The following is a 24796-nucleotide window of genomic DNA, read 5'->3' as shown; positions in this document are numbered from 1 at the left end:
TGCCTTTCGAGTTTTCTTTGAATCACGTAATTAAACATACTTAAGATTCACAACACTGCAATCATATGCTTAGGGAACTATTCCCACTGAACAAGCATAGCCTCGGCGCATGCTTCTCCGTCTGTCTGTTTTCACCGACTTTCGCTTAATGTAGGATGCCCCCCCCCCCTCAGCGTATCCCTGCTCCAGACTAAACACAACCAAGGCTGTAGAAGCGAACGGAAGAACACCCCCGCCCAATCAACGCTGCCCAGGCTTCTAAGACCGGGACCTAAGGAGCCTCAGAAAACCCCGCCCCTTCTCCTTACTTCATCCCCGCAGGCTCTGGCTCGGCATGGAAAGCAGGGGAAGAGGGCTTCATTCTCACGATTCGATTGGTCAAGTGGAAGAGTGGGCGGGAGGGAGAGCTCCGATTGGCTTGGGCAGCCGAGGGAGAGGGCGGGGACCGGCGCGGTACCCGGGCTGGCCTGCTGCATGTACCGGTGTCGTCTTTTTCCGTCTGCCTCCATGTTGAGTGGATCTCGGGGCTGGGGGAGAGAAGGTGCCTAATTTGCTTTGGGGCTGGCGGGCTAGAGGAAGGCCGTTCCCGCGCTCCGTAGAGCGGGAACTCTGCTGCGCTGGGATTTGCTGGGCTGCAACTAGAGGAGCCGGGGCAAGAATAGGTGCATGCAGAGGAAGGGATCGGATGGCTGGCATAATGCTGCCCGGAAGCGTGGGTGGCTTGGGGCCTCGGGAGTAGGAGGGTCTGTTTGCGGGAGTCCCCAGTCGGCGTGGCTGATAATTCAAATCACTGGGCTGGCGTATAGACATGACATATAAACTGGGGACGTTGATCAATGGGACTCCCTTCTCGTTGGCGCGTGGCTCCTCTGAATAGAATCGGACAAAATCCCGGGGGGGGGGGTGGCCGACTCGGGATTGAGAGTTGCCAAAAGAGGCCCGGGGCTTTTGCTTACTTGGGGTGTCTTGTCGATGGCTGCGGCCGCTTTGCAATCGAGGGAAGCGGAGATCTGGAGGAGGGCGATCGGAGGGCAAACCTGAGCAACTCGCCTCCTTTGGAAGCAGACTGAGCCCTTGCAAAAACTTAAAAGGAGCGGAGAAGAGGATTTGTTAGTAGGGCTTGTTTACAAACACCGCGATAAGGGGCAGCTGCACCTAAGGGAACTGCATGTAATGGTGAAGGAGGAGGAGAGGTCCCCCACACTTTCTGCATATATCTCTGTTGTTGTCTTAAAGAGGTGCTTCTGGAGTGGGCATGGTGGCTGGAGACCCGACGGCGGCATCCTAGTGTGTCTTGGAGAATCTGGAGGAGTTGCTTCTCTATCCTTAGCTAGCCAGCTGCTGCAACCTGTTCAAAAATGGCTTGGGCTCTGAAGCTGCCCTTAGCGGATGAAGTCATCGAGTCAGGCCTAGTTCAGGATTTTGATGCCAGCCTTTCTGGCATTGGCCAAGAGCTAGGTGCTGGGGCGTACAGTATGAGGTAAGTAAAGGAGGTGATTTTGCCCAATTTTTCATACAGCTTTTATGATGGGGAAATGCTGCACCCAAAAAGATTGAGCTGGGAACGTTCTGAGTGATGTCACATGGAGGAGGTGTGGTTAGAGCAAATATGTGTGGCTTTGCTATACAAAGTGAAGTATCTGATCTGGTTGGTTATAAGTTGTAGAACACATGACATACCCTATTTGCCCATGTAGGTGGATGTGTTGAAAGTTATGGTTGCATGTCCTTTAAAATGGTGGGTGAGTTGCACAGTAGATAATTCATGCCATGTACTTGCACTGAATCCAGGAAAAATAAAGATTAAAGTTCCACTCACATAACTTTAAAAAAGGAGTTTTCATAAGTACTAAAAAAAAGTGTGAGCACTGCGGTATCTACAGATGCCATCCTGGACTTGCATATCTGCAGTTTTACGACAGTAATCAGATTGCTTCCAAAATACCATAAAAGATCCTGTGTAACTGGTTTGTGCCATGTTATATATATGACACTGCCAAGAAGAACATAGACTTTGAAAAGTCTGATTTTATTATAGTATATGTCCATGTAAGAATTTGCATGTACAGGCTGATCTTTAGACTAATAACTGCAAAAGAAAGTCTTTCAAAATGCATTCCTTTGAAAAAGCTAAGCTGTCATCGATTCAGTCTGAAGAAGGAGTACAATATTGAGAAGATCCATGTTTATTCCAACAATCATTGGATGTCTGCTTTACAAGAAAGAGGGACCCTGCACTATGGAAAAGCAAAGATCTTTATAGGGCTACAAGGTGGGAAATCCAGGGATCTGACTTGCTAGCTAATTTGGAGTAGCTAGGCAAATTTTTGTTAGTGTATTTGGGATGAGTTCTTTCTATTGTTTGGCAAAATGGGCCTTTCAAGAGGGCAGCAGAATTTCATTTTTGAAGGAGATGGAATGTTAAGTTATTGGTTGATGGAAGATGGAATGATTGCTATGTTGTAGTTTCCTTGTAAGGGCTGCCCTTGGGCTGTTCATGAACTGGTGAGGAAGCTTTTATTCTTTATTTTGATGGGATTGCAGGGGACAGAGAAGGTCAGTTTGAGTCTGATAGGATTAGGGGTTGATCCTGATCATGTCCACAAAGGGAGGAAAAGGGTGCAACTTCATTTTTGTTTGTTAGGTTTATTTTCTCCATACTAACTTCAAAAAGAATAGGTAGGGATCCATAGGACATGCAAACAGAGATTTCTTCTATGCTCATTTCTTTTTTTTTTTCTTGAACAAAAGTATTAGGGTAAAAAAAATGTTAGAATCAAGTACAGTAGGGCTCAGAGTTTTGTATACCCTTCTGAATGTTCAATATTTATGCATAAATATAATCTAAAACATGAGCTGTTCTCGACACAAGTCCTAAAACTAAGCTGAATCAAATAACAACAAACGAGTCAAAAAGGTTTATTTCTTTATTGAGAAAAATGATCCGTAAAGCTACATATTTTCAAGTGTTTTGACTCATTGGTTTCATTGGATTTTCTATTTATCTAATTTTAGGACTTGTATAAATCACCTTTAGGTCATATGTTGATGCAAAAATGTTGAAAATTCAAAAAGGTTCACTAACTTTTAAGTACTACTCTGTAACTAAATGCCACATTTTGTAGAGCTACGGAAGAAATAATCAGCAATTTCAGTTAGATCTGGAAGGTAGCTGATAGGTAGTGCAATGATTTCAAAATGGGTATTGTTCTACAAGAATAAGAGAATTAGAACAAAAACTTAAAAAACAACCCAGACAAACTATTGATGAAAGAATTGTAAGAAACTAAAAAGCAACCAAATCTAATTAAAACAAAGAGTTACAGAAGAAGATAAAATCTGCCTCGAAGAAGAATTTTGAACATATAAATAAAACAGAGAAATTATTATTAACTCAGAAAAAAGAAATACAAAGAATATCAGTAATTAGAAAAGGATCCAATTGTTTCACTGAGGATCAGAAGTAACAGGAGAATTAGTAGTTTTCCTTAAAGAATTAATGCTCTTAAGAGCAATGTTGATGATATTACTCTAAATAAATGCAGTATGTCAAGAAGTTGTTCATCAAAGAATACAATGACCAGTGTAGGCAAATATTAAGCACACCTACAACTGTTGAAGAAACAAAAACTGCAATGAAACAAATTGGAAAAAGCATCAGATTCAGATGGGCTGATAGATCTTTTCTGAATTCTTTATAATACTGAGCTGTCAGAATATTTGCAAATATAATAAAATTAAAGAAACAAAGCTAATACCTCCAATATGGGGGGTGGAAGGCACATATAGCTCTGATTTATACAGAAGGAAATTATCCCGAGAAACTACAATCATATTCAGTAGACGGATTTTCTTGTTACATATAAGTTATAAGATTAAGTTATAAGTTTTTCCCTACAATATTAACTGATAGATTGAAGAAATATATTTCAGACATTGTATAGACTGACCAAACTGGTTTCATTCCTAAAGAAAAACGTAAAGGAGAACAGAACGTTCATAATCAACACCACAGAACATATAAAATTTTTAAAAAGCTATCTTAATTTTCTTAGATTTAGAAAAAGTCTTTAATAATTTTCTGTGGCTATTCATGCTAGCAGTACTGAATAAAATGGATCCCAGAAAAACATTTCAAGCTTCAGTTAAAAGTAGATATGAATGGCAAAAAGCAAAGATTACAGCTCATGGAGTACCCTTACCAGATTTTTCAAGTCAGTACAGGAACAAGGCAAATAAATCCACTCTCTTTGATTTTGCATTAGAAATACTGGAAGAAAAAAAAAAATCTGAGGTGACAAATAACAGGTCTCAAAATCCATGGAGAGAAATATAAGCTCAAATATTATATAGATGATATAGTACTAATACTTACAGAACCACAAATAGAAAAAAAAGCAGTTAATGAACATAATCCATAAATGAGGATATTTGGGATATAAAATATGTTCAGAAAGCAAAAATTATTTTAAGATTTTTATCACAAGAAGGAATTTTCTGCAAACAAAGAATCTGGTGGTTAGTCCATTCAGCAAAATAACTTAGTTTGCATTTACTAGGAAACAGTCAAGAAACGTGTCAGAATAACTGTGTCAAATTATGGCAGTAGATTAAAAAAGATCTTGAAAGGTGGACGAACCTAAAAGTGTCTTGATTAAGATCATTTGCAATAATTCAAACGAATGTTTTACCCAGGATAAATGATCTGTTTCAAATGCCCTAGTTCGAATTTCTGAGAGAACTTGAGGAGAATGGCAAGGTAGCGTCAGTAAATCCATAAGGAGTGGGGAAAGTCCAAAACAAAAGAATCCTGTCTAAAGTAAGAAGTGGCCTTGCGTTCCAGATTTTAAATTGTATTATAAAGCAAGCTGTCTGTCTTGGTTAACAGATTTGTGAAAATTTCTACACAGCAGAATGGCAATTTTGGAAGGAGATGGTTTAGTCCAGGGGTAGGCAACCTTGGCTCTTTTATGACTCGTGGACTTCAACTCCCAGAATTCCTGAGCCAGCCATGCTGAGGGGAAAGGGAGAGGCTTCCAAGATGAGCCATGCTGGCTCAGGAATTCTGGAAGATCACGAGTCATAAAAGAGCCAAGGTTACCTACCCCTGGTTTAGTCAATGATACTTATAGCAGAGAGATACAAAGGAGGACTAAAAAAACATAACAGACAAAGCTTGATAAAACTATGGAAATACATAAAGGCAATAACAAGATCAACATTCTCACCCTCACTTTTCATGGTTGGAGACAACTATAGTAAAAGGGAAGTAAACAGTTCACTTAGTGATTATTCAAAGTTACAACATCACTGAAAAAAGTGACTTGCAATATTTTTCACACTTAACGACTGTTGCAGCATCCCTGTGGTCACATGTTCAAAATTCGAATACTTGGAAACTACTCCTATTTCTGATGGTTGCGGTGTCTTGGTGTCATGTGATCCCCTTTTGTGACCTGACAAGCAAAGTCAATGGGGAAGCCAGATTCACTTAACAATCGTGTTCCTAACTTAACAACTGCAGTGGCAACAAAGGTCATAAAATGGGACAACATTAACTCAGCAACTCTCTCCCTTAGCAACAGAAATTTTGGGCTCCGTTGTGGTTGTAAGTGGAAGGCTACCTGCATAGTCTACTTAGATTCTGTGAATTTAAAAACACAGCAAGAATTCAGAATTATGAAAAGACTCTGAAATCTCTAGCAGTGTGAGAAAGTTGTGAACTCTGTAGAACTATCTCTAATCATAATTTAGACTGAATGAGTTGACAACATTAATTTAGATTCACAATGCAAAACGTGATACGCTGAACACCACTTTAAGAATCCAGTTTATATTTACACATTCCTGTCTAATGCTTTAACACATTACTGTTAACGGGACAGTAGCAAAGAATAATGTTATAATGAAAGGGCCTATCTCCAAATATTTCATTATAATGATCCTTAAAGGCAATAACAATGTGCATTGTCCTGAGAATAATATTAAAAGCAGTGGGACGTTTGAGAGAAGATGCATGTAGAACATCATGGTCAGGCTCCAGAAATGCAGCTCATTGGAATGGTAACAGATAAGCAAGTGGTTTTGATGAAATAAAGGCCTGCTATTCAGAAACTGTTGCTTCATATCAAGGAAAAAATCAGATGCTTAGTCTGAACCTTATTTCTATGAAGTTTTATTATCTTGGAAGTCATTTTTGGGTCATTCATTTTATTTTATCGCAAGTGGGATTGCTTATTTCTTTGAAACATTTATATCCTGTCCTTCATAATTCTTGTCCTAGCCATAACCAGTCATCTGTCTAATCTACACTAACAAAAAATAATATGTTTAAAAAATAGTAAGAAAAACTTATTTTTGTGATTCCGATAAATTATGTGAAAATGTTCTACACGGTTTTTTTGTTTTGCATAACCATGGAAATTTTACAGTTTCTACAAATTATTCTGCTGCTGCTTGCCCTACAGGGGCTGGAATGGGAAAAGAGCTACATAGAACTTTTGATACCATTTATTGGTATTACCTTGATTACTGCTGACCAGATTAATTTTTAATTCACATTTGAAAGTAATCATGTATCTAGGATGAAGGAAAAAATTGAGAGTAGCAGAAGGTTAGCTAGTAGGAATACCTACATGTTTGGCCATAGCAAAATATATAATAGAGTAGTAGATGTATGTATTTTGTACAAATAATTTAGCTACAATTCCTAATTTAGTCTTTAAAATGAAATCAAGCAGAGCTGTAATATAGTACAGACCTCTTGCTGACTTAATTATTGATATTCTTAGAAAAGCATCATTATGATGTGGTTGATGTCCAATGTAAATTCAACTACATCCAGAAATAAGTGTCAAGCAGTTTATTGTATCAATTTTTGTTATTGAAAGAATGGTAGGTTGTGATTATTGGATATGTCATCTCATTCTTCAAGAAAACCAATATTTCTTTTTAAAACAGCATTCCTTTTAAGATAGAAAAGTTGATGCACTCTATCTTTACAAGAGATGGGGAGATACAGGCAGCAGTTAGGATTCAATCCTTAAAGCTCCATGTGAAAGGATTGAGAGATGTGATTTGTTAGCTTTGGATTAGGGCAGATGACAAGCAGCCTCACTGTTGACCTTGAATCCTGTTTTGACAACTTCCAATGTTTCTTCAAATTCATCCTCAAACTTTGATTTACAGCGGTCTCAAAAAGTTGTATTATAAGGCTTAATACAGTTAAAACTAAATAATGACGTACCCAAGTTCCCAGAACGAAGAGAAAGAGGCTCGATTATTTGCCTGGTAGGGTCTTAACTACTTAGTCTCATTGTCCTACCTGAAATAAGCTTTACTGTGCTCAAAAGGTTAAATAAAGACTCTGGTCACTTAAAGTTTCCCTCACCTAATTTTTAGCACATGGCGTGGTCCAACCATTGTGTCCTAGCTACCTTATTTACTTAATGGCTTTTTGCTTGTAGTGTTAATTCAGTCATTGTGATTTATTTGTAAGCTATAAGTAAATTATGGTTTAGCCTAACATGTCATCTCAAACTTTGAGCATCTGGGCATTTTAAACAGTAATGTAGCAAATATGTGCACCATTCAGTCCTGATTAATGGGAAAATATGCAGATGCACACAGAAATTAGACCTACAGAAGTAGATTTTACCACAAGAATAGTAAAGGGAACTACTTTTCTTCCAATAGATCCTGTCCCTCAAAATCTTCTGTGCCTGGGTTAGAATTTGGGAGAGCTAACAGATTTTTATGTGTTTGTGTTTGGTTTAAATAGCAAAGCCCAGAGAAGTATCGTGTTTTTATGTATACTGAGCCAATTAATCTTGCATGCCAACAAAGAAAGGGAGTGTTGTGTGAGAAATATAATTTTTAATAAAGGGTTAGATACTAGGAAGTATTTAGTGTTTTGCACTAGATCTACACAAAATTGCCTTGTCTTACAGAAGTAAATGAAAATGTTTCTAGGTAAAATCTCTTCTGACTTTCTACCACCCATTTTTTTAGAATGTTGTATTTGACTTTGAGAAAGAATAAAGAAGAGGAAAAAAAAATAATGTCTTTAGTTGTAATTTTTTTTCACTCAACATCATCCCTCATCCCTTCCCAGTAGGGTGAACGCCTTATTTTTCCTGTGTGTGGATTTCTAGCTTGTGTGGGAAGTTGCCCCAGAAGATTTTACACTAAATATGCACATGTTTACTTTCTTTCCAGTTCATTGTTTCAGTATAATTTGAGCATCCATAAACATAACTACTTTTGAATTCAGATCGTTCATACATGTATTTGTGAAAATGGTTCTGCTTTCGTGATTCCTTACTTTTTGTAGTGGATGCTGATGCTTGGAACAAATTGTAGTTGCTGTCTTGGGATTTTAAAGGCAGATGGCAGAGTTCCATTTTGAAACATTGAGGAGATTTCTTTCACTATTAGTAGTAGGGGAATTGTTAATAGGTCTGTTTCAAAGTACATTTGAAACACAAGCACCCATAGTTACTATGGTGAAGAAATGTGACTCTTAACAAATTCCTAATAATCCGCATTAGTTTCCTGAAAGGTAGGAAGGATTTTATATTATGTCTTTTAGCAGCATCAACATTGGGGCATCAGTCTTAGATCAGAAAAGATGCTATGCCTTACTTGGAGTAAGAGCATAGATGTTCGTGGATATGCAACATTTAATTGGGGTATGAATATAAGTCTTTTGACTAATGATTTTATCCTGAGAGGTTGTCAAATCTATTGTGTATTTGAAATGAAGTCTCAACAGGTCTGTAGCATTAAAACCTCACAGGTTAAAAAAATGATTCTTGGTGTGGATATCTTCTCTGGATTCAAAGTGCTGTGCATCTTATAAAACCACATTTGTCCTTCGTGGAGATGGTAGATTGCCAACCAAGTCTGCTATAGAAGGAGTACATCAACTTGGGCAAGAGTGAATAAGAGCGCTCTCAAAATTGTGTAACAAACTCAAACATCTCACCCAGAGAGCCCTCTCTTTGAAATCTAAAAAAGGTTTAGCCTTAATATTGGCTATAGTTTCTGGATTTCCAACTAACATTCTTTTTTATTTTAAAACCATATATCCTTCCAGGAAGGATTGTTTTGATAGGGAAGCTGTCCGTGATAAATTTAGATATGTAACACCATATAGCATTCCATTTGTTCTCTTACTCTGCAGAGGAAATTCTTCTTTTAATCTACTAAATCATTTTTAATTGTCAGGTATGGAAACTTAACTGTAATTTTAAAAGCTTTTAGTAAAACGAACAAAAATAATTGGTCTGACCACATATTTGTTTTGTAGCGATGTCCTTGCCTTGCCCATCTTTAAGCAAGAAGAATCCAGCTTGCCTACTGACAATGAGAACAAAATTCTGCCCTTTCAGTATGTTTTGTGTGCTGCCACTTCTCCTGCTGTAAAACTTCATGATGAAACTCTCACTTATCTTAATCAAGGTAAGCTATATTTCTGTTTTGCATCAATACCAGGTGGGAAAAAGGCTGCTTTATAGTTTTGGGTTCGTATCAGTGTAAGTTGGCTGCTCAAACCAATGTTAATAAAAGCTAAAATCCCAACAGGAAGGGGGAACAACGAACAGTAGGGTTTTTTTAAATTGAATTGAAATTCTTATATGCCATTATCCAGTAAAACTCTCAAAGCATTTTAAGCTTAAAAAAATAAGTTGGAAATACAAGAATCCTAGACATGAGTATTTGATGTGATTCATGGGCTTGGAAATACCTGACAAAGCAGTGCAATTGCCTAACAATGTGCAGTTTATAATCTCTCAGTCAGCTTAGCTTTGGTTACTGTCAACTGAACTTCAACTTTGATAAACTTTAATGTATGTGATACTTTTTGTATTAATCTAACTTTCGGCACTCCTCACATATTTATGCAGTTAATTTGAAAAAGATAAGTGATAATTACGGTAAGTGAAAAATGTTACTGACATGTTAGCTGTAAACAGAATTTATTAGAAATGTCATTCAGTTAACACGACTTGGACTCAGCTGGATCAACCTATATAGTATCTTGTAATTGAATAATTGTAACTGGAGAGGTAAAAGGAGATTAATTGATATCCCTGTTTTTACATTTCTCGTAGTTTAGTACAGTTCAGTGTAACATTACTGACTGTCATATTTCAAGTTATTTCTGGTTTAATCAAGTTCAGACCTAAAGAAATAGATTATTCTAAAAGAAGTATATAGTGATACAGATATACTTTCACACAGAATGGCCCTTTTTCATTGCTTCCTATACATTATGGGGACACTTATGCTTGATTTTTCTTATTGACTGAGACAACAAATCCTTTTTTTGTAAAATCATAACTGCAAATATATTTTCTTTTTCAGGTCAGTCTTATGAAATCAGAATGCTGGATAACAGGAAAATGGGGGAATTGCCTGAACTAAATGGAAAGCTTGTAAAGGTATGTAACAATCTGTCTTCTCCCAAAATATGTTAGAGAACTTCATCAGATTTCCACAAACATTTTGCCAGGTAATAAATGATACTAAATTATGCAAAGTGATGCAATCACTTACACCATTCTAGCAAATCCTGGTATTAACGTTAGGAATGGCAATTTACTGAGGAGCAAAATGAAAGATTAGCGGATGATAAATTATGTGGATAGGCCACTGATGAATGAGAAGTCCTTGCTATTCAAAGCATAAATATTGCAAAGAATAAATAAGGTAGAGGAAATGTGTATCTCTTAGAATGTTAGATTTCACTGAATCTTCCAAAGACATAACAGTTAAAACGATTGTCAGATGATCTTGAATCAAGATTGTGAATGTGTGGCTTGCTACAGTTTAGTAGTATAGTAACTTGCAGAGGGTTTTTAAGAGGGATAGCAAAATAGCATAAAATACAAGTGGGGCACTCTTTTTTTCACTATAACACTATTTTTGCTTTGCATGAAGTTCAGGAAGCAGTAGAAGATTCAGCATCAAAGTAAGATAGAAGAATAAATCCAGTTGTAAGCTTGCTTTATGTTTGCCAAACATATGCAGGAAAATTTAGTAATGCTTAGACAACAAAAATGGCAGGTACAAATATTCTTTATCTATAGCTAGAAGACAAATGGAAGTAATATACAGAGTAAGAAAATCTCCCCATTGCAATCCCCTTAGTTTTAGATTCAGGTTTTTTGAGCTAAACACACACTGCCTTGGATAGCGAAAGTATTTATTTAACTAACTTAGTAAACTTCTGACCTTTGAAGTCTCTTGGCCGTTAAGAATTAAAATAGACTTAAATCCAATATTTTAAAATAGTTAAAATAGCAATGTAAATTTATCATTCCAGTAAAAATAATTATAAGTAAAATGTATTATAAGGTTTTTTTTAAAGCTAATGAAGTTGACAGGTCCTTAAACCTTTTGGGAAGTACACTTGAAAGAACTGAGGTGGCAACAGAGAAGGCTTGACCCCGGGACCTCCAAATCAGCTTGCAGGAACTGCAGAGGGAGTTCAGTAAGGTTACTGTAGAAAAAAAGATTTCTCAGATAGGTTGTACCTAATCCACATAAGGTTTTAACAATATCTACCACATTATAATTTTTTTCTGGGTATCAGCAGGCAGCCAGTTCAGTATTTTTCAACCCAAATGTATTATGCTCTCTGCATTTTTACTAACGCCAGCCTGGTTATTGGTTATTCCATGTTAATGGAATTTATAACATTAACCTGCAAATTTTCCTAAGATAGAATGATATTCTGGACAAAACACACTAGCATGGAAGGTACACGAACATTTTCAATATGCTGTAAACAATTTCTTAAATACCTAGGTAATCATGGCTTTGTTTTAAATTATATAAGTAACTGTCTTTTGCTTTCTGGCTATAGCTCATACTTATACTGCTGTGAAAATATTTTTCACAGCAGTAACATTTTATATGTCCCCAGATTTTTATATTAATAAACATATTCATTTATTAATATAAAAATCTGGGGACATATAACGTCACTGCTGTGAAAAATATTTTATTCAAAGAATACTGTTTTGTAACCGTTATGTAAATTCAACAGAGCCAGTTTGGTTTAGTGCAGCGGTTCTCAACCTATGGGTCGTGACCCCATTTGGGGTTGACCGACCATTTCACAGGGGTCGCCAAGCAAGGCTGTCTGCCACTTTTTTCCCCTTTTCCGGCGGGTGCCTTACCTCCCTTGGGCTGGGCCAGCTGGTGGCCCAGCTGGTGGTCAGCCTGCTCCATCTCTGCCGCTTGCCAGCTACGCCTTGGCCAGCGCAGGGGGCGGCATCACACATGCGTGGCGCTCCCGGGCAGGGAAAGTCCTGGACTTACGACCGGTTGGGTAGTCCTCGACTTACGACCATTTAGTCCTCGACTTACGACCGTTTAGTCCTCGACTTACAACCAGTTGGGGGTTGCGGCATTAAAAAGGTTGAGAACTACTGGTTTAGTGGTTAAAGGCATCAGACTAGAAACCAAGATATTAAAGGTTCAGACCTGCCTTACACCCAAAGCCAACTGGTTGATTTTGGGGCAGTCACTCTCTGTCAGCCCTAGGAAGAAGTTATTGACAAACTACTTCCAAAAATCTTGTCAAGAAAACTACAGAGATGTTGTCCAGATGATTGCCAGGAGTCAAGATTGACTCAAAGGCGCACACACAAAGATTAATTAAATAGTAGCTAAGATAGGTGATAACAGATGAGTACTACATGTAGTATTTTTCTTGTGTGAAAGTATAGTCCATCCAGATATATTATTTATGTTGCTAACGTAAATACCGCATTTTTTAGAATCTGGAAATCTAAGCTTTTTGGATTTTTTTCAATTATCACATTTTGGATCCTGATCTAGAGTGTGGATTCATTATATCATCTACTATTGAATAATAATGATAGTTTCCCTCCTCTGAATACTGTGACAGTTTCTAGCCCTTTGGCCTCTGGAGTGCTTAGAAATCATGAAAGTATTGTGCCTTGGGGATGCTCCCTATAAGAATAACCTTATTGGAAATCTTATTTTGTTGTAGTAGCTGGTGCTGAATTACAAGGCACATTCAAATAAATCACACAATACGTATCTCTCTGTGGGAATATTGAATTATGGCAAATAATCATGAAAGTACAGGTCACTCTTAGGTTACAATCGCTAAGCAATGCAGTCATAAAGAGCAATTCACATGACTGCATTGTTTAGTGATGGCCATCCTGACAGTCCCAGTTACTGTCATAATCATTGGACTGTGTCTATTGTTATGCAAGAAAAGGTGGAAGTCCCAGGCATGTTGAAAGCTACATGTGGGTAAGAGAGGTACTGCTAGCAGTGCTATTGAGTGCAGGTAGGTGATGGGGTGCTGCATGCAGCCACTATGGGGGGCAGGGGCCTGCCCACTCTATGCTGTGTCAGACACTACATAGAGTGGGCAGGCCAAAGAAAGGCTGGAGAGGGAGTAACTTCCAACTTCCTGTTGGCTTCCCCATTGCCTTTGCTTGTAGGAAGCTGGCAGGGAACATCAGAAATGGCCTACCCGTGATCGTGGCTTGTGGCAGTATTTTAATTGTGAGCCAGGCACCGAGTGCCCAGATTGCAATCACATAACCAGAGGACACTGCCCCAGCTAGAATTCTGAGGACTGGTTTTAAGTCCCCCTGTTGCTTTGCAGCCCTCCCAATTCTATTTGGATTACATTGCTAATTATTATTTAATAATATTATATTTCCATGAAGCAGAAAGAATTAAGTATATGCCTTATAGGATATTATCCATACTGATGTACAAACTCTCTATATACCCTTAGAAAATGAAAGCGGTTGCCAGGAGAAATCATAGCAATTGATTTGCCAAAAAAACAGTCAACAAAAGAAATAATTTATGTGTTCAGGAAGAATAACGAACCTTTTTACTTTAGAACCTGTACCATATGATTAAGAACTGTCATTCTCTATTGCTATAGAGAACTGTCACAATTTCGAATGGTCAATTTTGAGTGGTGGTAATCTGAGGACTACCTGTAAATTGTAATTCAAATGTCTTGGATAGAACAACCACTCCAAAGCAAAACCTTTTAGAGGAGCCTATTCATGCATTTCCTTGACTCATGTTTAGCAGTTGATTTAGAAGCATATTTGAACTAATCCTTGGGGAAATTTAAAACCTTTTCACACATTGCTGTAGTATTCTGCTTTAGATTGCAATGCAGTGTGGAAGTGAATCTTGGCTTTGTGTATCTTTTGCCATAAATAGAAACATGAATGTGAATTGACTGTTGATGTTAGTGTTAAGCTAAATATTTTCCATTCATCAGTGTTATGGTAGGTGGACCTTGTGAGGGCATATCTTTGGATGAAGCTCCCAAGAATCATCTCTCTGATCAAGGATTGATTTTTTTTTAAACCGGCTTGCATTGACATATTAATTATAGTCAATGGGAAGTTTTTTTGTTTCTTAGAGTATATTTAGAGTGGTGTTCCATGATCGGCGGCTGCAGTACACAGAGCATCAACAGTTGGAAGGCTGGAGGTGGAACAGGCCAGGAGACAGGATACTAGATATTGGTGAGTGTTTTTGGTAAATCTGGACTACTATTATGTTACAGCTTTGGGAAAGCATTGTCTTTACCTGCTTACTTTCCATTATTGCTTTTGGAAAGTAGTTTTTGTCTTTGGTTTACATCACCAGAACTTACATTATTTTCCCATGGAAGATTTGTTTTTGATTGCTTGGACAGGCTACCTTGAGTGGTTTGCTCTCTAAACAATTTTTTACCACAATCCTGTGCTCCGTTCAGGCTGCATTGTAGCTTGTATCACATTGTTTAGCCAGTTGTGGCTAAAATCCTTTCCTCGCAGAATCAGAGAGCTTTTTAATTGGTTTTTTTTTTTTTGCTTCATATTCCTGTACTATTAATCAGTGGAAAGCTGCTTTAAATCAGGAAAGCATATCTTCTTTCACTCATGTATTCCCCTAATGATTTAATTCATCAGAGTGTTCTAGAAACCAAGTAGATTACATTTCTGAGTAAAGGATTCCAGTGTTTCTAGTGAAAATTAAGACCTGTGTAAAATTCCTAAAAAGTTTGTCCCCTGTCTCCTTTTTTTTTTAACATAGATGTGTTATGTAATCAATTGCTTTTGTTTTTATTTGAGAGTGACTTGAGGAAAATGTCCTTCCAAGACCTCTGCATACTAGAAATGCTGAATCTTTGCTAGCTGTCCATTAAGAAAAAAAGAAAAGAAAAATACTGGTTCTTATTTATATATTGAAATCAGAGAATGGAAATGTGAAAAAGTCTTGATACGTTGGAGGAAGCAGATAGTGGATATCTTCCAGGGTTCGCACATGGGATTTTAATGCATCCGAGTTATTGTTTTTCACTCTTCTATGATTAGAAGAGCGCCTTGGCACACATTTAAATTGTGCAACAGATGCACCCATTCCTAAGCTAATGCCTTCATGACCTCTCATTTGGATTACTGCAACACAGTATACATGGGGCTACCATTGAAAAGTATTCAGAAGCTTCAGCTGGCACAAAATGCGGCTGCATTGGTTGGAGTTTGCATCACCTCTATTGTGTGAGCTGTATTGCTTGCCTGTGGTGTTTATGGGTGCAATTTAAGGTACTTTAAAGCCCTTCATGGCTTGGGACTGGGCTACTTGAGGGGCTGTCTTCTCCCATTTGTTTCTACCAGTCCAGTTTGGTCCAGCAAGTTGGGCATGCTACAGGTTCCATTAGCCTAGGAATATTGGCAGGCAGGGACTAGGAGACATACCTTCTCTGCCAGGGCATCTGCCATCTGGAACAGTCTCTTCAGAATTGAGGGTGACCCTAAACCTGCTGGCTTTTAATAAGAACTTAGGCCCAAAGTGTGTGAAGGGCCCCATTTCCTGGCTATATTGACAGCTATGACACATATATATTTGTGCTATGTTGTAATTGTTTTAAATTGATTTTATGTTTGTTCACCAGTCACTTGTTTATAAAAATTGCATAATTCATATAGGTCACAGGTGCATATCTATGTGTGCTTCTTAATATAAAGCAGGATTAAATAACCCATTGCTCTTCAGACTTCCGTCAGAACCAGTCAACATGACTATGTCAAGGAATCAAAGGCCAAAATATCCCTACATTGCTAATCCTGAAGTACAGTTCATATATAGACTAGTCTCTATATCTTCCAAAATCTTCTATATCAGCGTTTCTCAACGTTTGTGTGACGGCGACCCCGTCACACAAGCGCGGCGCACATGCGCGGTGGCGCCCCCATGCGCGGCGCGCATGCGTGGTGGCGCCCCCTGAGGGGGGAAATGGCAGATCGCATTGTTTGGCGACCCCCGTAAAATGGTCGATCGACCCCAAATGGGGTCATGACCCATAGGTTGAGAACTGCTGTTCTATATGAACTAGTACTATTATCTGGATGGAGCTTATGTAGCATCAAGTTCATGACCAAACTCAATAATACACATTTATATAATTACTAACAACACAACGGAATTACTGTACGAGGAAGGCAACAAAAGAGCATGGGAGAATCTCTTGGAGTCTTTGTAAGGATGGAATGAAAAATGGGACGTTGATCTGTTCTTCCCTTCAGTTCTTTTTTACTTTAAGGAATGTTAGATTATCTCGGATGAATTATTTGGTTACCTCAATGTCATAGATCATGTCATGATAATATATCAAAGTTTGGTATTCTCTGTCAACTCAAAATGTTCTTTTTCATTATTGTTCCATGGTCATTTGAAATTCAAGGATTTTATTAAAATGATTTCAATAATTTTCTATTCCTTCTTAATTTGGCTTGGAATATCTCTGTATTGTATTGGTCTTGCACATGCCCGTTTTTCAGGTTATTTCCCAACTTTTTAACCCTTTTTTCTCTTACTATTAATTTAGGTTATAGTTATCCTATAGCATAAATGTCTGTGCCTTCAATTCAATTTTGATTCTTGCCAACTATCTGACCTAGTCCCTGCAGTTTTCTTGCCAAGATTTCTTAGAAGTGGTTTGCCCTTGCTTCCTTCCTAAGTCTGAGAGAAAGTCGCTGGTCTAAGGTGAACCAATTGGCTTCATTCCTAAGGCAGGTCTAGAACTCACGGTCTCCCAATTTCTAGACTGATACCTTAACCACCAAACTGGTTCTCTTATAACTTTGGTCACTCATAGAAGTCTTCACTTGAACTGAGGCACAGGGAATGGCCAAAAAGATAATGCCTATAGTTCAATTAAATCATACATACAATTAGCTTGGTAAACTATTTTGCTTTCAATTTGTCCCTTGCCCTGCATTCTGTCAAACTTGCTAATTCCAACATTCTTAATTGTTTTACTTGTGCATGAATATCATAGGTAGTTTCCTATTCAGCAAGATTGTTGCTTGTGGGTACAGTTCATATTTTGACTGTAGAGTCTTGACATTAGTTGTTACATCATTTTTGCTTGAGCTTGAATGGACCAGTTAAGTGTTATGTGCTAATGTGTGGCTATTTTTTGTTGTCTTTAGATATTCCAATGTCTGTGGGTATAATAGATCCCAGAGCAAATCCAACACAGTTGAATACAGTAGAGTTTCTTTGGGATCCTTCAAAAAGAACTTCCGTATTTATTCAGGTAAATCTAGAAGAGTCATTTTTTTTGTAACAAGTTTTATTGATTTTTCAATTTTTACAACCAAGTGATTAGGAAACATTGTGGAGATAGGGTAATCCATAGTCCAATAACAGAGTCATTCATGTAAGTCAAAGATTACATCATTAAAAGTTCCCTCTCTATTTCCCTTAATTATTGTATCATATTCAATTTGATACATTTCTTAATAAAGCTCAATCAATCAATACATTTATAAATACAATTTTAGTTATAGATATCCAAGTCCTGATTTTGAGTTTTACTTAATTCCAATTACCATTTTCAAATTTAGCCTTTAATAACCATAATGTTTAAACTTCGGGTAGCCCTCATTTCATTACAATGTGATTATCACAGCTAAAGTATACATATTATTCCCAAATTTAAATTCTTGTCTTATTTCACTAATAAATACTATTTCTCATCCTAATAACTCCTCATACTGATAACATATATTTTATTATCACAAACCCATTTCCATATAACAATTCAACACTATAATCTAAAAGTTAATTTTCATTTCCATTATAAATCTAAATACTAAGTATTAAATCAGTCAGTATATCTAAAGCCTTCTTAACCCATTAGGTGGAATTTCAAAACCCACTTTTAAATTTATCTCTGGCTTTCTTCTTGTGCCAGGCAGGTTTCCATACCAGTGCCTTTGAATCCTCCGATATGTCTCCCTTCATTTCCACACATGCTGTTTGAATCAAGGGAGAACATCCAGTTATCAATTTTTCAAAGGAACTGGCCCTTTTGTAGTTATTAGGTTGTTGTCCTAATAAGTCAAGTCTCCATATTTGGTTTAAAGTGTTTGTGATCAATTCAGTCTGGTCTGTTGTCATTGTTATTTGCTTGTCTAGATTGTCAAAGTTCTCAGTATATTGTAGTTGTTGTTCAGTTCCTGTTGCTTTAAGAATTGCAGGTACTTTGGTTAAAGTCAGTATTTGGTCATCAAAGTTCTCAATAGATTGTATATATTGTTGCACAAAATCCTCTTTAATGATGGGTTGTTCCTCTAGAAGAGTCATTTTTGTGAGATGGACAGCCATATAAAGATTGATTGAGATTGAGATAGATAGATAGATAGATAGATAGATAGATAGATAGATAGATAGATAGATAGATAGATAACATATAGCAAGCAAAGTATTGGTTGATTTATTCTTGTAAATTTATGTATTTTTTATAAGAATAATGTGTTGTGCTACCATGCATATAATGTGACATCATCTCTTTAAGTGTACATAGCGAAGGAACATGATAACCTTTGAATGGTTATCATGTCCTGATGCTTGGAGTACAAGACAACAGAACATAGAAAAGTGCTATAGATAGAACATGTATCATTAAATTTGATTGTGCTTTGACTGAAATATTCTAATCTAGTTACCATGTAACCTTCTATACCCCCATCACAACAATACATTCACAGTTTCTTATTTTTCCCACTTTTGGGGTTGGGTTTCCTATTATCGTATTTAAGTTAGAGATTCTGCAATGCTATTGTTTGTTTAATTAGGATTTGTAGAATATTTATTCTGTGGCTACAACTGGGGAAATGCACATCAAACTCACTATAATGCAATGTGTAAAAACCTCCTCCTATCCTTCGCTTTGATGTAATTTTGGACAATGAATGGCTGAATATAATTTAAGGATTCATGGTTACAGTGCTTTAATTCAAGACAGTGTTGCTTTTGTTTTAAGATCAACTTCTTCATCAGAAATGGTGAAGGTCCCTGGAAATGCTTGAAGCTTCAATAAATGTTGATGAGAAGTTCATAAACTAAACAATAATGCTACCCAGCTATCAAAACTGGGAAAGCTACCATTCATTTTATGACGATTTGAGAGAGGAGCTTATCTACTGTAATTTAATCCAATCTACAGGACAAATATTAGGAAGGGGGAAGAAAATATCAGACCTTTTCGGAAGGACAGACATACTCCCTTTAGGCAATTGAGAAATTTAGAACTGACATAGATATAATAGCTGATCCATTGTTGATCCTTAAACTCTAAGGAATATTGCAGACTCCCTTAGCTTTACACCTTGTTGATGTAAGTAATTATTAGAAGCGTGGTATCAAAGCTATGAATTGCTGAACTTTCCTGCAGAGTTCATAGGTGAACCATGAAATGAATTTATTTCTGAATCAGAAGCTAATATTCATCATGCAAACTCTCAATCCGAATAATGTGTCCCCAGAGCAACTCCCTTGATGATATTCCTGAAATTATGCAGTGTGCCTTTTGCTGCTGCTGTTTCTTTTTTTCATCTTAAGAACTTTTCGTTGTAGATCCCTTATTTTTCATGGGTAACACACACACACACACACACACACACACACACACACACAATGCCTTCCAGTGTCCTAAGAGATTTGTGCTTTCTTTATTTTACACTATTCACATATCCTTATGTCAGGGAAAAAAGAATGTTTCCCTTTCCATTCCAACATAAATGCGTACTATTTTTACAAATAAAAGCTTTATACATGCTGATTAGAATTATTATTTGTTTAAAAAAGATTAGAAGCTTCTAAATAAAGCAAGAACAGAATAACCCAGTCTATTTTCCTTGCACTTTAAAACAATATTTTCAGTGTGGTGGATTTGGGGAATGTGTTCCTTTTCCTTATTTCTTTATCACAATTAAAATATTAACTTAGTTCATACATCTATACAGAGCCAGAATTTTAAACCAAGGTGTATTAAAGTGGTCTGAACCACACAAACATTTCGTAGCCACAGTAGTGAATTGAAACATCCCATTAAGCCAGAAACTAAAATTCCTCATTATGGCTTAGCACAATGTCTTAAGTCACTCAGTAAAAGAACCCTTATGTTCCTTTCTCCTTGGATTGGCTGCTTCTTTCTTTCCTTGCTCAATTTCTCTCCTCTTCCCAGTGAAAATAGTGCTCTCTCCAGATTGCAGTCATGGCTTCATACCATTGTTAGCATTAACTGCTAACATTGAAAGAAATCATTGTGTCTAAGGCTGAGGAGAAGAGATACATCTCAGCCTGATGTCTTCCAGATCTTTTAAAAGATATCAAATCGGATATATCCGGTTGAAGTACATACAGGTTGTCCTCGACTTACGACCACAATTGAGCCCAAAATTTCTGTTGCTGACTGAGACAATTGTTAAGTGGGTTTTACCCCATTTTACGACCTTTCTTGCCACAGTTGTTAAGTGAATCCCTGCAGTTGTTAAATTAGTAACACAGTTGTTAAATGAATCCGGCTTCCCCACTGACTTGGCCTGTCAGAAGGTCACAAAGGGTGATCCTGGGATACCGCAAACATCATACATACAAGTCCATAGCCAAGCAGTTGAATTTTGATTGTGTGACCGTGGGGATGCTGCAATGGTCGTAAGTGTGAAAAACTGTCATAAATCACCTTTTTAGGTGCCGTTGTTAACTTTAAATGGCCACTAAATGAACTGTTGTAAGCTGAGGACCACCTGTATTTTCTTACTGCATACTTTACTAAAAAATAACTTGACTGCACTTAAGTTTTAGAAGAGAAATAAACGACATATTTTGATGTATCCCAGGTCTGATTCCCGTTCTCGTCCATTGTTGTTCTGCATTTTCTTTTGAGGGACGCGCACATATGGTTTCTACCTAGATGTCAAATATGGTGTATTAAAAACATTTTTTTTTTAAAAAAAAATTGTTGGTCAGGTCTGATATTTTGCCAGGTTGGTTTAAACCAATGGTTCTCAACCTGTGGGTCGGGACCCCATTTGGGGTCGAACGACCATTTCACGGGGGTCGCCAAACAACGTAGTCCGCCATTTTTTTCCCCTTTTCCTTAGCTGTGCTACTCCCTTTTATTCTATTGGCTTTTGAAAGCCAATAGAATAGACTCTCTTGAATAGAGTCTAATTCTATTGGCTTTCAAAAGCCAATAGGAATTGTCCAGGCTGTCTCTGCCCTGCTGAGCCCGCCAAAAGTCCCATTATGCAAACGGTGTTGCACCAGTTGAGTAGTCCTCGACATACGACCGGTTGAGTAGTCCTGACTTACGACCAGTTGGGGGTCGCGGCATTAAAAAGGTTGAGAACCACTGGTTTAAACCCTTCTTTGAGAGAAGGCAACTATTAACTCTTCGCAGGAAACACCTTTTTTTCCTATGACTTCTTTATGTGCCTGCAATCTTGGTTTGCTGTGCAGATAGAATCTCAGGCTTCGTTAGAACTTACTTAGACATACACAGAAAGTTTGATTTATTTGTCTATGTTGTACGAGCATCACTATTGCACTATTGCAGTTTGGAGCATATTTTTGGGTCTCTTTTTCCAGGTACATTGCATCAGTACAGAGTTCACTATGAGGAAGCATGGTGGAGAGAAAGGTGTGCCCTTCAGAGTCCAGATCGACACCTTCAAGGAAAATGAAAATGGGGAATACACTGAGCATTTGCATTCTGCCAGTTGCCAGATCAAAGTCTTCAAGGTATACCTGTGTTTTAAGATAGATAATGCAGGGACAAGAGCTGGGGAGAACAGATCCTTAGCATTCTGCTGCTATAAAAAAAAAAGCCTGTAGGAGTTAAATTATTTCATAAGAAGGCAAAACAGGATTGTGGCATTTCCGATCTACATGTTGTTACTCAGGCCTTTGTGGGGGGGGGGGGGCTCTTAAATTAAAATTTTGCTGTCAGTAATAAAGATGGCAGGGCTATCTGGCTAGACAGGTAGACCAATTAACTGACATAACAATTGTTTTCTTCTGTTGCCCTCCATCTTGGATAGAAATCTTTTTATCTAGTTCATCACTCTCCATCACATCCCCAAAGTATGTAAGCTTCTATTTACTGGTCATTGCTTCAAGAGCAATTATTTGTTTTGCTCAGCAATGATTAACTGCTTATCCTTGTAGTCCGTGGTCCTATTAGTGGTTATTTCCACATCCATAATTTGAAGATGTCTTTATCTTTTTTCAACCACCCAATTCATATGTCCATTTTTCTCACACATCTATTTCTAATGGAAATATCATTGCCTTAACTATTCTGATATCTCTTCTCATAGAAATATTCTTACCTTTCATGATTTTTTTTAGTTTTTTATTGCTTCCACTCCCATTCCCAATAAGATTAATTTTTTTTATTCTGTAGAACACTGTCCATCCTAGTTGTTGAGGCCAAGGAATCAAAACTACTGCTATTGCTTCTTTGCTATCAACTGTGAGTTCTCTAAACTTGCTGACTGACGTAATCTTTTCTTTCTTAATATTTATTATTAGTTCAAATTTTTCACTAAATATATATGTGAGAAATATGCATCCCTTTTTTCTCTCTTCCCTATTCTGAACTGCTGTTTTTCTAAATTTAATTATTACAGTAACCTCTTTATTATCATTCAAGTCGGTGTCCTGGCACCCCTTTGTCCATAATATATTCCACTATTCAGGCATGATTTAATGTTCAAAAACGCTTTTCTGTAGTGTAAAGTAAACTGCGTTAAATTCTTCTGCTTGCTTTATTGTCCACTTTATGTTGGCTATCTGATCTCATATTCTTCTGTCTTTTCTTAAACCTGCCTATTCATTTGGCATTTCTTTCTTTATATATGGCTCCATTCTTCATTAGAAGATCTTAATCAGAACTTAACGTTACTGTTGCTAAAGTTACAACACTGGAGAGTAACTTTGCTTAAATTACCGTTTGATTTTGGAAAGATTTCAGATTTATCACGTTAGAGTGTCGAAATGTGTTCATTTGATTTTCATTCTCTAACTATGTATTGGAAAAGACTGTTAAAATTTAATGAAGGATTTTAAAATTATGTTGAATAATTTCTTATATGAAACATGCTTTTGGTATTTTTTTTAATCTGTTGCCTTTCTAATTTCTTTTTTCTTCTCTCTTACATCCTTTTATGTATGTTAATAAAACTAGTACATTTATATGGAAAAATAGAGAGACGATTTGTTAGTCCTTTCAAAAAATGGTGACCGGATGGCTTTTTCTACTTCAAACAATATATAAAACAACGCAGGGAGATTTATTTTATGACTTAAAAGCATGAACATGGAAGGCGAGTTGGCAAAGAAAGAAAGCTAGAATAAGCCTGAAGAAAATTGCGGTTTTGACTTATCAGTGAGAATTAAAATAGAACATATTCAAATAGATAAGATGTGTATTTTGAACACTAGATTTTGTTATGAGCTGAGATAAAGAAAACTTTGTTCATTTATAACTGGTAGTATAAATATTAATAGTTAAATTTGAATATTGATTTGCTTATAAAGGTTGAATGTAAAAGTAATTAAGATATATATAAGCTAAAAATCTACTGATGAATGTAATATGTTTTTACTTAGCTGTTATAATAAAAAGCCTAAATATGAGATAGTAGATATCAAGAGAAAAAGAGAGGAAGTATTAAATTTCAAAATAAGAAATTTTGGTTACTAAATTTGAGACATTTGGAGATTAATAGAAAATAAGAATGTTATACTGTATTATTAATTAGTTGATGTAAGATGGTGAGAAATAGAATATATTCAAATAGATAAGACGTGTATCTTGAACATTAGATTTTGCGATGAATTGTGATAAAAGGAACTGGTTATTTAAAACTTGGAAATTATAAATATTAAATGTTACATTTAAATATTAATGGGAAACTAAAAATTGGGAAAAACTAATTAGGACATTGATTGTCTATAAAGATTGAATGTTAAAATAACTAGGATATGTATAAACTAAAATTATTGATAAACGTAAGAAAGTTATTTTTATTTAATAAATATAATAAGAATTGTATTAGTTTAAATATGAGACAGTAAATACTAAGGGGAAAGGAGAGGAAATATCTAATATAGTAGTTTGAGACTTGTACTAAAGATACTTGTATGTTATTGAATTATCGATCAACTCAGCTGCCACGTTGCTTTTTAAATATTTAAATGTAAAATTAGAAAATCAATAAAATTATCCTATGCAGATAATCCTGTATTTGCAAGTTCTTCAATTTTTCCAGCTTCTGCATTCTAAATATCTATTAATAATACAGGTAGTCCTTGACTTATGACTAGTTATCTAACAACTGTTCAAAGTTAAAGTTGCAACACCTCAGAAAGGCACGTAAAGCACTTCTGGCCATCTTATCTTATTATGCTCCATTTATAATGCTTT

At 36.6% G+C, this 24796-nt stretch overlaps 1 protein-coding gene across 1 annotated transcript in view; it reads left to right on the top strand.

Annotated features, from left to right (window-relative positions):
- The first annotated feature begins 402 nt into the window (after nt 1–402).
- Nucleotides 403–24796, top strand: part of TFCP2 (transcription factor CP2) — a 51836-nt gene continuing 27442 nt past the window's right edge. Inside the window, exons 1-7 of the mRNA XM_039331959.1 lie at nt 403–541; nt 1237–1480; nt 9311–9462; nt 10369–10445; nt 14447–14552; nt 17508–17614; nt 21955–22107. Coding sequence (XP_039187893.1) covers nt 1359–1480; nt 9311–9462; nt 10369–10445; nt 14447–14552; nt 17508–17614; nt 21955–22107 — 717 coding nt within the window. The 5' untranslated portion in view covers nt 403–541; nt 1237–1358. The remainder of the gene's footprint in view (nt 542–1236; nt 1481–9310; nt 9463–10368; nt 10446–14446; nt 14553–17507; nt 17615–21954; nt 22108–24796) is intronic.

This window comes from Crotalus tigris, unplaced genomic scaffold (genome assembly GCF_016545835.1).
Source record: "Crotalus tigris isolate CLP2741 ecotype Arizona unplaced genomic scaffold, ASM1654583v1 scf7180000024441.2113493, whole genome shotgun sequence".
Lineage (NCBI taxonomy): Eukaryota > Metazoa > Chordata > Lepidosauria > Squamata > Viperidae > Crotalus > Crotalus tigris.
The sequence above is the reverse complement of the archived record's forward strand: the minus strand, read 5'-3'. Positions and strand labels throughout refer to the sequence as shown.